Consider the following 13826-nt stretch of genomic DNA (forward strand, 5'->3'; position numbering starts at 1 on the left):
TTTCCAGAAAAAAAAAATTAGGACAATTGTTCAGTCTATTTTTAATCCATTTAGAAAAATAGATTTATAGAGGTATAACTAACATACTATCAACTGTATGTTTTAAGTGCACAATTTGATATGTATACAACTGTGAAACTATCACAACAATCAAGAAAATGCACATATTCATCTTCCCGCAAAATTTTGTGTCCCTTCATAAACTCTCCTTTACTCACCCCATAACATATAACCACCAAGTCACCTTTTGTCAAAGTCTGAGTTTTATATAATATATATAAAGTCATGCAGTATGTGTTTCCTAGTTGGTTTATTTCACTTAGTGTAATTATTTTGAGATTTGTCCATATTGTTGCCTGCATCATCAGTTGAAGTGTTCTTATGTGTGAGTCATATTCCACTATGTGTATGTACACCAGTTTGTTCATCCACTTACCTATTGGTGGTCATTTAATTGCTTTCAATTTTGGGCCACTATGAATAAAGTTGCTATGAACATTTGTGTACGAGTCTTTCTGTAACCATATGCTTTTATTGCTTTTGGATGAATATCTAGGACTGTAATGGCTGGAATATGTGTTAAGTGTATGTTTAACTTTATAAGTAACTGCTCAACTGGATTTCAAAATGATTGTAGCATTTTCATTCCAAACAGTGATGTATGAATGTTCTTCACTCTGTATTTTCAATAACACATGGTATTGTTAGTATTTTGTGTCTTAGACATTCTAATAAGCATCAAGTGGTATCATTGTGGTACTGTGATTGAATAATGTTGACTATTATTTCATGTGTTTATTTATCATCTGTATATCTTATGAAATAAGGTGTCTGTTCAAATATTTTGCCCATTTTATTTGGGTAGTTTATTTTCAGTTATTGAATATTGATAGTTCTGTATATATTCTGGTTACAAGTACATTATCAAGTATATGACTTACAAATATTTTCTCCTTCTGACTACGGCTTGTGTTTTAATTCTCTTAACATTAGCAAAGATCATATTTTTATTTAGATAAAGTCCAATTTTTAATATTTTCATTTGTGGATTATAATTTTGGTGTTTTATATACTAAACCTTTGCTTCAACCAAGTCAACAAAGAATTTATCCTATATATTTTTCTAAGAGCTTTATACTTTTAAGTTTTAGATTTTTGTCTGTGATCCATTTTAGTTAATATTTTATATGCCCTGAGTTGTAGATTAAAGTTCTTTTTTTTAATATGGATATTCATTTTTTTCAGCATAATTAAAATGTCTATCCTTTTGGTACTGAGTTGATTTGTACTTTTATTGAGTATCAATTGTCCATATATGTATTGTCTATTTCTGGACTTTCCCTTGTGCTGTATTGATCTATTTGTCTATCATTATCCAAGGATTACACTGTATTTATTTTTGTAGCTTTATATTAAATTTTGAAATCAGATTGTGGTAGATATCCAAATTTCTTCTGTTTAAATAATTGTTTTGGCTATTTTATGTTCTTTGTGATTTCATATGGATTTTAGAACCAGCTTTCTAATGTCTTTTAAAAAGGCTGCTGAAATTCTGACTGAAATTGCAATGAAATCTATAGATTAATTTGTGGGGGAATGCTAGGGTAATGATATTTAAACTTTTGACTTACAAACATAATGAATTTTCAGTTTATTGAAGTTTACTTTCAGTTTCTTCAGGAATATTTTGCATTTCTCAACATAGAGATATTGTACATTATTTTTTATAATTTCTGAGCATTTTATATACTTTGACCTTTTAAATTATATTTTAAAATATAAAAACTGACTTTTTGATGCTGATATATGGAAATAGAAATGAATTTTGTATATGGATTTTGAATCTTGCAACTTTACTAAACTCACTGATTATAAGTAGTTTTCATGAAAATTCAAATATAGAATTCTTTTTGCTCCTTTAACTCAATGATTTCAATTAACATGTCTTCAATTGAGTGATTCTTTCTTTTGCTTGATCAAGTCTGCTGCTGAATACCTCTAATAAATTTTTCATTTCACTTTTGTATTTCTAAGTTCAAGAATTTCTGCTTGGTTCTTTTTTATAGTTTTTATCTTTTTCATGATATTCTCATTTTTCCATGCATAATACTTCTCCATATTTCCTTTAGTTGTTTGTGTTATTTTCAAAAACTTATTTAGCACCTTTATAAACTTATTTAAAATTTCTTGTCAGGCAGCACCTAGATATATTTTTTTAGGGTTGATTTTCAGAGTTTTTTTGATTCTTTCATGGGGCCATGTTTTCTTACTTCTTTTTAGGCCTTGTAATTATTTTTTGAGATTTGGGAATTTGACAAAACAACCACCTCAGTCTTTACACATGATGAACTTCATGTAGGGGAAAACCTTCACTGATCAGGTCAACTAGATTCTAGGGCCTGTTATTCTTTTTCTGTGTGTTTTTTAGACTTGTTCATGTACTTTTAGCCATCTCAAATCCCTAAAAAGTTTTTTCTTCTATCTTCTTTAGACGTCTATAACCTCTTTTCCCACCTCTTCTGTCTGTGGAATTTTAGCTTTAATGTGTTGCCATAATTGCATCTGTTTCAGCAGCTTCATAACGCAATCAGTTCAATCAATGCTCTTGGGCTAGGCAAGTCAGTACTTCAGCAGCCCCCCAAATAACCAGAATGTTGGAAACTCGATCTAATATTTTTTTCCAACCAGAGTTGGATTGTGTGGGAAGTCTGCTCACAGTAGATTTTCCACAATAGATTGGAAGTTAGAGGGGCACAAAGGGGCTTACACAATGCCATGGACATTTCAGCTTTTTTCACTGAGATTTCTTTTAGGTTTATGTTAATCTAGATGCTATAACTCCTGAATGGGTCTGTAGAATTCTCACAAAGTTAATCTGGTACATATATTACTTAATGTCTCTGTGGCAGAGTGAGGACCTAAAGTTTCCTTGTTCACCACCTTGTCGACATCACTTTCACTGATTGCTTTGTGAATATAAATACAACCTTACATTCCTGGGATAAAACCCACTTGGTCCTGATATATAATATATTTTATATCTTGCAAAATTCAATTTGAGAAAATTTTTGTTAAGAATTTTGACACCTATATTCATGAGGGATATTTGTTGTTTTAGTTTTAATTTTCTTATAATGTCTTTTTCTGATTTTGGTATGAGGGCCATGTTGGCCTCATAATATCTTCTGGGAAAGTTCCACTAGAGTGAATATTTTTTGTTTAATGGGTACAAATTACTAGAGAATCTGTCAACCTAGAGTTTGGTGGCCAGGTTTTTACAAACTTAGGTTCTTTAACAGAGGTAGGGTTATTTAAGCTTTCTGTTTCTTCCTGCATAAACTTTGAGAATATTCCATTATGAAGCTTTAATATTTTTAGAATACATATTGATTTTATTTCCTGATATTGGTAATTTGTGTCTTCCCTTTTTTCCCCCAATCATTAAAGGTAGAGATTGTTCAATTATATTACTCTTCTCAAAGAACAAGGTTTTGGTTCCATTAATTTTTCTATATGTAATTTTTCTATTTTGATTTTCCCTTTTTATGTTATTTCCTCACTCATGCTTAATTTTCTCAACTTTTTAATTTATATTTTAATTGTTGAGACCAAGATTAGCAACTTAAAACCTTTCTTATTTTCTAATAGTAATTTAGTACTGAGAATTAAACCCAGGGGTATCTACCACTAACTATATCCTCAGCTCTTTTGTTTAGAAGCAGGGCCTTGCTAAGTCGCCGAGGTTCTCACTAACTTGTTGAGGGTGATCTTGAACTTGTGATCATTCTGACTCCGCCTTCGAAGTCACTGGAATTACAGACATGCACCGCTGAGACAGGAAGATAGCTCTCCCATAGGTGGCCAGGATAAGGGCCTTGGGAAGGAAAGGAGGTAAGGGGGACTTGCCAACCTTAAAAGAAACATCAGGTCTGAAGGACATCCTGTGACTTGTCATGCCCTGTCAACTTTAAACTTTATGACTTCTGAGTTAGAATATCGGTTTCTATTCCTCACAGCTTCAACCACACCAACCTTCTTTAGTTACCCTTGCCCTTAAACCTAGCAATAGGCAATGGCCAAGTAAACCCCAGTCTGCAGTGCTTCCTCATCCCAGCAGATGTGTCAGACCACAAGGTTGGACCCTCTCCTCTTAATTTTGTAAATAAAGGAATTTGCAAGACAAAGAACCCACTCATTCATGCTTTGTATTTCTACCACCATGATTAGCCTAAGTATTTCTTTAATGGCATCTCATACATTTTGATATGTACTGTTTTTATTTTGTTCAGTCCAAAATACATCTAATTTTCATTTTGCTTTCTTCCTTGGACTATGTGTTATTTAGAGGTGAGTTAATTTGATTTTGAATATTTGAAGGTTTTTCAGATATCTTTCCTTTATTGTTTCTAATTTAGTTGCATTGTGCCCAGAGAAAATGATTGTATGACCTAATATTAAGAATATTTTTTATACTCAGTGGTAGAAATTGTATAATTTGAATGTGTGAAGCAAATTATAACATGGAATAATTATTATAATCTTCCCTACAGAGAAGCAAAGAGTAATGTGACAAGCTTAATACATCAGTATAAATTTCTAAATCAAGGCAAACAACCAAGACTATGTCTATAGGTTCTAATAATGCTTCCATTTTGATTGCACTGATGGTCAGATAAGTTAAGAACTGGTTCATCTGAATTTTTTTTGTTTACTTAATTAATTCCTTGATGGTTTTATGTCAACATACTATGTCAAAGAAGTTGGATAACATATTGGTAGAGACTAATAAAATATTTTTGGTTCTAAGATTTCTAGTGTATGAAAGGTTTAATTCTATTATAAAACATAACTTCTATTAATTTTTCCTTCATGTTTTTCTTTAGATGAATATCTGGAGTATTTATTCTGTGATTTTTATCTTGAGCCACTCTCCTTGATTTTAGTCTTCTGTTTTATATTGTAATTAATAGATTAAGCAAATACATTCATTTTTTGCTAAGTTACTTAGTCTTATCTGCTTTGTCAGATATTCATCATCCTGAGTTAATAACCACAAGATTAAGAAGATTCAATAATCTTCTACTTAACTTTACAAGCACATAGAAAGATTTTATGAATTGTTTTAGTTTATCCCACTAATCAAATAAGCTTTACTTACAGTATAAGTAGCTTGTAGTTATGGCTATCAACCTTTACATTTTGTTTTACTGAGAAGTAAATGATGATTGACTTGCCAAACAGAAACAAATAGGCATGCAGACTTTCTGTAATGAATTCATGTATCTAAATTAACTATTGAGAGTAATTTCATCTGCTACAATTGCTCAGTCTTTATAAGTAATATCACCCAGATGATCAAGCATTTGCTCTGGTTTGATAATTCAACATGTTTCTGTTGTTCTCTTTTAATTAAATATCCACTTAGATTTTTTAGAAAACTAACAGATGAACTTGCCCCAAACATCTTAAGCATTGACAAGAGAATATGACAATATTTGCAGCCTTTGTGTAACTCTTTTTTCTTTTTGTGTAGCTAATTGGATTAAAAAACAAGCAACACTCTAAACCTATCAATTCTATGCAGAGCATTGCTTCTTTAGATTTAAGTTTAAATAACTGTTTAATACTGTGATAATCTAAGTCTGTGTTGCATAATATTTAAATTTAAAAACTGTTTCAGTGAAAATATTATATATCATATAATTTAAAAAGTTATGCACACAAAGCAGAAAATCAGAGTAATATGAAGTCTTAAAAGGGATTGCCAAATATGGGGCACAATACTTAATTCAATCAGTGGGCCGATTTTCACATATATGAAGATGAAGAGAAGCACCACGATCTTTGAAAAGTTTTATCTAACTATGTATTAAATTTTATTTAATTGAAAATCATGTTTGATATGATTTGCTATTACAGGAAATGCAAATTTACTTTATATGCCTTTTTACATCACAGTTTAGATGTTAGAAATTGTGTTGATATAGATGACAATTTAGTCATGATCTCTGAAACTACAGTTTTACTTATCAGTTACTGTTATGCTTTCAAATTATTCCATCTCACTTTCCAAGGAAAAAAATGTAACATAAATTGATGAGATTTAATTTTTACTTTTCAGTTGTATATTAAAAATTATGATGTTTCTACAGAGGCATATTTATTTTATTTATTTCAATTGAAACAACCTATATTCCTCTTCTTCCATTTTTCCAATAAAATCACTCTCCAGATGTGGAACGTTTTCAAGAAAAAAAAAATCATACTATAGCTACCCGTTATTATCCAAATGATACTTGATATATTTTTAAATTACGTAAAATTCCTGAAAAATGGTTTACAAGAGATCTCCATTCTTATTTTATATTTTAACATAATAATTTGCATGTTTCAAGTTCAAGTTCAAGTTATCATGGAGTAGCTCTAACTTTTCTTTGACTAGAAGACCAAGCAATTATCATGGTGAGAAAAAAGCAGATATTAAGATTATTTTATTCTTTCATAGTTTTATTTCTGAGGTACTGACTATAGAATATGTTCACTTAGGTTATCCTTACACTGTAAAAGTTAGGAATGAGATTAATTTTCTGGGATAAGCAGCTTTTCCTTTGAAACATTGTTTTGATGATATTTTGTGCAGAAATGTGTCAGGTACATTTCTATTATTCACTGTGAATGCAATGACTCAATTTACCCTTTGATGTGCCATTTAAATATTTTTAAAGGGTTTAACTTTTTCAGAGCACCTTGCCTCCTTCTTCATGAAGACAGTAAGTGGGAAACAATCATGGTCATCCATTATTCCTAACTTTTTCATAAACTTTATTGCACCCCTACCTATGCATTTACTCCTTTTTAAACCTAATTTCCACTGTACATACTGTCCATTTCATTCTCTCATTCCTTTCTTTGTTTCAACAGCTATTTGCTTAACATCATTATCTTCAATTTCTTCCTCTTTATTGATTTTTTGCCTGTAAACATATTCCTATCTTTTCCCTCATATAAAACAAAAATCTACTTTTAATCCTGATTTTCTTCCAAATATCAAATACTATCCCTACTGTATTTCTTGACAGAATAGAACATATTTATTGTTTTCACATCAGTATATTTTTCAAAGTTTTTCCAGGGAGCTTCTTGCTATATTAATAATTATGCCATTCTCTGGGGATATTTGCATAGCTTTTCTGATAGTAGAATTTTATTTCTTCTTATAAAAAGTTATTAATTTAGTGCTGTCAAGAAAGAGGTTATTTTTTCCCCATACAGTAACAATATTGTTGTACTTGTGTCTCAGAGGCATAAATTATAGATAGTAGCAATGTGACAGTATAAAATTGGATGTAATTAAAATTGAGAGTGGGCTATATAAACTCACTAAGTGAAGAACATTCCTTCCTTCTGGCATGTTGAATAAAAACATAAGCAATTTTCCCTTTGAAATTATAGTTAATTTAATTTCAATTTTAATTAAACATGAACACAAGAGCCTGTTATAATCAAAGGTTCATCGATGACATTAGTCAACACGCTTTAAACCTGCAGGATGTAGTTTAGAATATCAATAAACTTTACCTAATTTGAACTAAATGTCTTTAGAGCATATTTTCTTTACATGAAATACATATACATATATTTTTTAAAGAGGGAAATCTGCATTCATCCACTCCATAGAGAGTGTACTTGATATACAAACAGATTAAATATGATCTACTTGAAATACTTGAAGGGTTGATAAACTTAAAGCTAATTCATGGCATAGAGCTGCAGTCAGTTTATGGACAGTAGAATAATCAAGTTAACCAACATATGATTTGTCAATTTTATTGGGCATTCTTTCAAAACTCACATAAATGCATGTAAAATTATTCAAAAAATTGGCTCAGAAGGTCAAGGCAGGCGGATAATGCGTTCAAATCTAGCCACAGCAACTTAACAAGGCCCTAATCAACTCAGCAGGACCCTGTCTCTAAATAAAATATTTAAAAAGGGTGGGGATATGTTTTACTGGTTAAGTGCCTCTGGGTTCAATCCCTGGTGCAAAACAAAACAAAACAAAGCAATTAAACAATACATATTTCTTCATTATACAAACAATGTCAGTGTAAAAAATTTAATACAATGTGCACTTCAGTAAAGTCAGTGTCAATCGTTCCCCAAGCCTTGCTGGCAATACAGGAAAATGGCACACATATATAGTATACCATCTTTTCATGCTATGGTCATTTTTTTGGTCTATAAATATGAATGTTTATTGCAAAGGACTTAATAACCCCACAATGAAATTTCCATTATGGTTTAGATATTTAGTGTTCCCCAAAAGCTCACAAGTGAGACAGACAATGCAAGAAAGTTTAGAGGAGAAATCATTGGGTTGACAGCCTTAACCCAATCAGTGAATTAATCCCCTGATAGGGATTAACTGAGTGGAAAGTGAAGGTGGATAGGGTACAGATGGAGGAGGTGGGTAATTGGGAGTGTTCATGCTATAGTCTTAAGTATCATTGAAAGCATAAATATCATTGATGAATGCTGATTGGATACTTTGTGTAAAATATTCAAAGTCATACTTGTTTTTAGTTTTACCTTGAGAAATATGATAAAATGGATATTAGACAACCCTAGTTGAAATATCTGTTCCTTAAAATAAGGCACGTTTTAGACAAGAACATTTATAAGTTGTGGGACACAGGCCCTTAGGCTTATATCTACAGATATTTTCATATATTATTATTTCTGGGGTTAACATCTCATATGCAAAGAAGTTGTAGGTATAAAACGAACTCCTGATTCAGAAAGTGCAACATTTTTCCTTCCATAAGGACACAATACTGCATGTTTGTTTTGCTTTTATGTTTTTGCTATAGAATGCTAGGAGAATATAAAAATTATGCTATAATATCACTGCAATTCTGCCTATCTTCTGAATTTTCTGTCTATCTACTTTCCAGGCTTTAGTTGCTCATAAAATGTTGCAATTCTATTCCTCTTCTCTAGTCCAGTGGTTCTCAGAGTCCTGGGAGCACCAGTATCATCACTCAGAGGTTTGTTACATAGGTGAATTTTCACCCTCTGCTCTAGACCCAGTGAATCAAAAACTATAGGGAGTCTGTCTTTCAATAAGGTCTCCAGGATATTCTGATGCACACTCAAGTTTTAGAACCACTGTCCTAATTCTTCTCATCTATGCCTATGGCTTTAAGTACCATATCAATGCTGATAATTTCCAAATTAAATATCCACCTCATCCCTTATAAACTCCAGAATCAGAGGAACAGCCTAACTGAAGCTCCACAAGATGTCTCAAAGGAACCCCAAAGTCTGCATGTTCACAGGTCAAACTTACATTTTTGTCCCAGAAACATGATCTTTTTCCTTGAAAATTACAATAAAATTCATCTTGATACACAAACCAGAATCCTAGTAATAATCTTTGATATTTCTCTCCCTCAATTGCTATAGCCAAGTGTTTGTTTTACTTACCAAAGATATCTTAAATAAATCTACTTTTTTCTCTTTTATTCCCACCATTCTAGCCCAAGTAAGCCTTTATTCCTGTCTGTGCACATGCCCTTTGCTCCTTTTTATCAATTTATGCCCTGATATAATTACCTCTTTCTGATCAACTTTTACTTGCTTACTCTGGCTCTTGAAATAGACTAAAAATCATTAACCTGATGGTTCATATGAACTTTGAAGCCTAGATGATACCTGCCTTTGTAGCCTTATTTCATAAGATGCTGCTCCTTTATCTCCATATTCCAACACACTGGCCTTCTATTAGTTATTATAGCTCCCCTCAAGTACACTAAAATGCATTAGGATGAAGGTAAAATAATTTTACTTTCAAGAAAAAACATTGTTTCCTCTGGATCTAGTAAGGTACTATCACATAATTGATCCTCAATAAATATATATTGAATCAATAAATGAATAAAAATCACTTACTAATTCATCTCATCTGAGCAATCAGCAGCAAAATAGAAATTCTTGATTCTTGCATGGGTACCTTGGAAAGCACTAGGGGAAAAAGACAAAGCAGAAAATTCAGATTTCCTTCAACAACCATTGAAACATTTAATTCTGTAACCCACAATGGGGTTGCAGTAACCACCTAGTAAAATTCTTTTTTGTATTTAAAGTCCAGAAAGGTAAAATGACTTGCTAAAGGTAATAAATTAGTGACTGAGATTGAATTAAGATACTGATTTTTAGTACAACAGTCTGAGAATATTCTGTTTGTTTCTTATAAGATTAAGAAATGTCTTGATTTTAAATGAAATGTCACACAGCATTAAAGGGGTAAAATATGATGATTTAATAATAACAGAGTTAATGATTAGTGTCTACATTTCTGCAGAACAATTAGGTTCTTCCTTAATGTTTCTTTCAAATGTCAATATTTTTTTCATTTTCCCTTTGACATATGCACATATAGGTAAATATGTCTGTCTTCTTTCTATGGGTTCATGTGTTTCCAAAGTAAATGATGTATATATGATTATGGAATTTTCTCTATTTATCTTTCTATCTGGAGGGGGGAGAGGGAGAGGGGGGAGGGAGGGAAGGAAAGAGGCAGAGGGTGAGCACCTTTGAATGTTAGTGAAGTATTTCTATAAAGATCTAAAAGTGCCTCAATGGTACAGTTATTATTTGATATTATTTTTTGAGGATCTTAACTCCCTAAACTCACTCAGGTTTTTTTTTTATTTCATTGAGATCAATCCCAATGTCTTATTTGCTACTTGTACTAGGATATCATGCACTTGAAATAAGAAATTCATTAAAATTAACAGAAAATTTATATGTAAATCCTCCATCCATCAATTAATGATTTTCATGGCTTCAGGTTACCAGAAGGAAATGAATAAACAAATATTTTCTCATAGAAAATGACTAAAATAAAAGACACACTATAATAAATTTTGTAAAAATTTCTGGTAGAAGAGTTACCTGTATGGATATCTACTTGAATGTAATTAATGTACTAGACAACAATTCCTATTATTAGAAGAATTTTTTAAGATTATCTTTTTGGTAAAAAAATAAACATATGCATAATTCCTAAAGCAATCTTTTCTCAATAAATACAACATTGGTTTTGATCATCTCCCTTGCAACTTAAATTTCTAATGGTTGTCTTATAGTTACTATAAGCCACTTTATAGGGCTGAGAATTTCCTTCTATATAGCAACAGCCCTTTCTAAAACTGCCTCATTCTCATAATTGCACCATTACCCTCAATTGAGTATGAATTTCCAGTTAATTCAATACTTTTCAATGTAATATATATTTGTTAAGTAGACACTATTACAGACACCATTCTGGTGAAACACTTCTAAAATTACTTGTCTATAAAATAGGGGTGCTGGCTTTGATCAAGAAAGTCTCTCCTGGCACTTAAAGTTTTATGACTCTGTAAAATACACATAATAAGTTAAATTAAAATGACTTCCTTAAAGAAAGCCTTATTTTCTTTTTTACCAGGGCATATATATATTTTTAAGTTCCTGGTAGCATGATGTGGGGTTAAGAGCTCAAGCTTTGGGGCTGGAGATATAGTTTAGTGGTAAAGTGCTTGCTTTATATGTGTGATGCCCTGGGTTCACTCCCTAGCACGGAAAACAAAAATAAGAGCTTAAGCTTGCTCAAATTCATAATGCCATTTACTAGCTGAATGAATTGGGCAAATTAACCTTGCAGTTTTCTCATCTATAGTAGAATAATGCTTCACAGGATTGTTGGCAGTATTAGAAGAAACAGTGTATGGAAAATACTAAGCATATAATATCTGGCATACAGTATATGCTAAAAAGTGGGAAGGAGACTTTTTAAAGGACAGAAACTTTTGTATAAAAGCTGTAGTTCTCAAGAAGATCTTGGTACATATCATTGTAAAAATTGTCACTTTGGCTTAAAATATTTCGGGTTCTAGTTTTGATTCTAGTAAAAAGATGGGTGAGGTATTCTCTATAATACTGCTTTAAATGCATAGAAATCCATAGTGAAATGTGTAACTTTCTCCTTTCTAATCAATTCAGGTCTGTCATTCATTAATTCAAATTGTATTGGGGTCTGTATATATATTTCTGATTATAACTCTTTGAAGTACTCATTTCCTTAAAATCTGACATGCATCCAATTTGGTAAATGAACTTTGCATTAAAGAATTAGCACTGAAGAAATGCGAATCACTTTTTTCTTGAGTTATTTACTTGTATAGAGTTTCATCTTACTTATGGTTAATAGCTTACAATTTACCTTTTACTGATACCTTTCACATTTCTCAATCCCTGTGACCAACCCAATGATAGATATCCCTCTTCTGGGCTGAGGCATTTAGATGAGTATTGATTTTTCCATCTTAAATTCAGCTACAGTTTGTGGTTTATATGGTGTATATGCAGGGATATCTGAGTTCCCTTCTTTTATGAGATGATGTAAAGACCATCATGCAGCCTCTCTCTGTGTGCTTGCTTCAAAGAGGTCATTGTAGAACTTTGCTAATACAATTCCGCTTGTAACTTTTCATGAAATCGAAACAGTCATTTAAGATTCTACAAATATGTTTTAGACTGAATCTTTCTTCAAATTTACTTCATTCATTAAAAATCCCCATGACTAAGGATGGCATATGGGTATAGAAAACGATTTTAATTTGTTCTCGATTTGCACAGGTCCAGTCAGAAGGAAGGTGTTTTACTATCTCCAATAAGATCACTGTTAACAATTGAGCAAAGAATATAGGTGCCAGGCTCATGTTAGTTGTCATGTCTATCACTCACCAATCTATTTTCTTTCTTTTTGGGGGAGGCTACTGGGGAATGAACCTGGAGTTTTTAACCACTGAGTCACATCCACAACCCTTTTTAATATTTTTATTTAGAGACAAGGTCTCAGTATGTTGCTGAGGCTGGCTTTGAACTTGTGATTCTCCTACCTTAGCCTCCTGAGACACTAGGATTACAGGCATCACTGATTTATTTTCTTGCTAATACATCTGAAGACTAAATTGACCAAATTATTGTTATGTGCATTCATGAATATACCAAAGTGAATTCCACTTTTATATATAACTATAATGCACCAATTAAAAATAAATTAATAAAAGGAAGACGAATATAGTAGAGTTAGGGGACTGGGGTATGAGGAGGGGAGGGAAGGGAATAGTACTGGATTGAAATGAAGAAAATTACATTTTATGCATTCATGAATGTGTCAAAATGAAGCTATAATGCACTAATAAAAACATAAAAGCCCAAATACATGATGATCCTTGCAATAAATGTATTCTCCATAATTGTGTGTCATTCCTGTTCAATTCTGTCATATGTTCTCACTGAAGAAATCATTACTTTAGAAATATTTTGTCTATAAAAGCACTACTTTTTCAAAAAAGCTCATGTGTTCTTTTTTACACAAGGATTCTTTTCATTGTTTTAAAATAGAAATTTTAATTTATTAAGTATTCATACATTAGGAAACAAATCTGAATAGAAATAATTTCTTCTCTGTAGTTGAATATCATAGAATCAATGTTAGTATCTTTGATATATAGTCTAGAGGAATAGCCCATTTTAAGGAAGTTAATTTAATATTTATTTTTCAATAGAAAAGAGAAATTTAGACCATTTAACCATAGTTAGCAGTATATAAAAATACTCCAAAGAAAACATGAGAAAACATTTTGGAACTAAAATTTGCTGATTTTCTGAAATGAAAATTCAGTGCTAATACTTAACATTTTTATTTAGGTGAATAGATATATATGATGATTTTTGGCATTAGTACCTCACTGCCCTTATATATAAAGGAATTGAAA

At 31.5% G+C, this 13826-nt stretch overlaps 1 protein-coding gene across 1 annotated transcript in view; it reads right to left on the bottom strand.

Annotated features, from left to right (window-relative positions):
- LOC306651566 (uncharacterized protein) overlaps window positions 1-13826 on the bottom strand; it is a 517337-nt gene that overhangs the window by 18985 nt on the left and 484526 nt on the right. Inside the window, exon 18 of the mRNA XM_079124236.1 lies at window positions 9952-10023. Coding sequence (XP_078980362.1) covers window positions 9952-10023 — 72 coding nt within the window. The remainder of the gene's footprint in view (window positions 1-9951; window positions 10024-13826) is intronic.

This window comes from Sciurus vulgaris, assembly GCF_902686455.1.
Source record: "Sciurus vulgaris genome assembly, chromosome: X".
Lineage (NCBI taxonomy): Eukaryota > Metazoa > Chordata > Mammalia > Rodentia > Sciuridae > Sciurus > Sciurus vulgaris.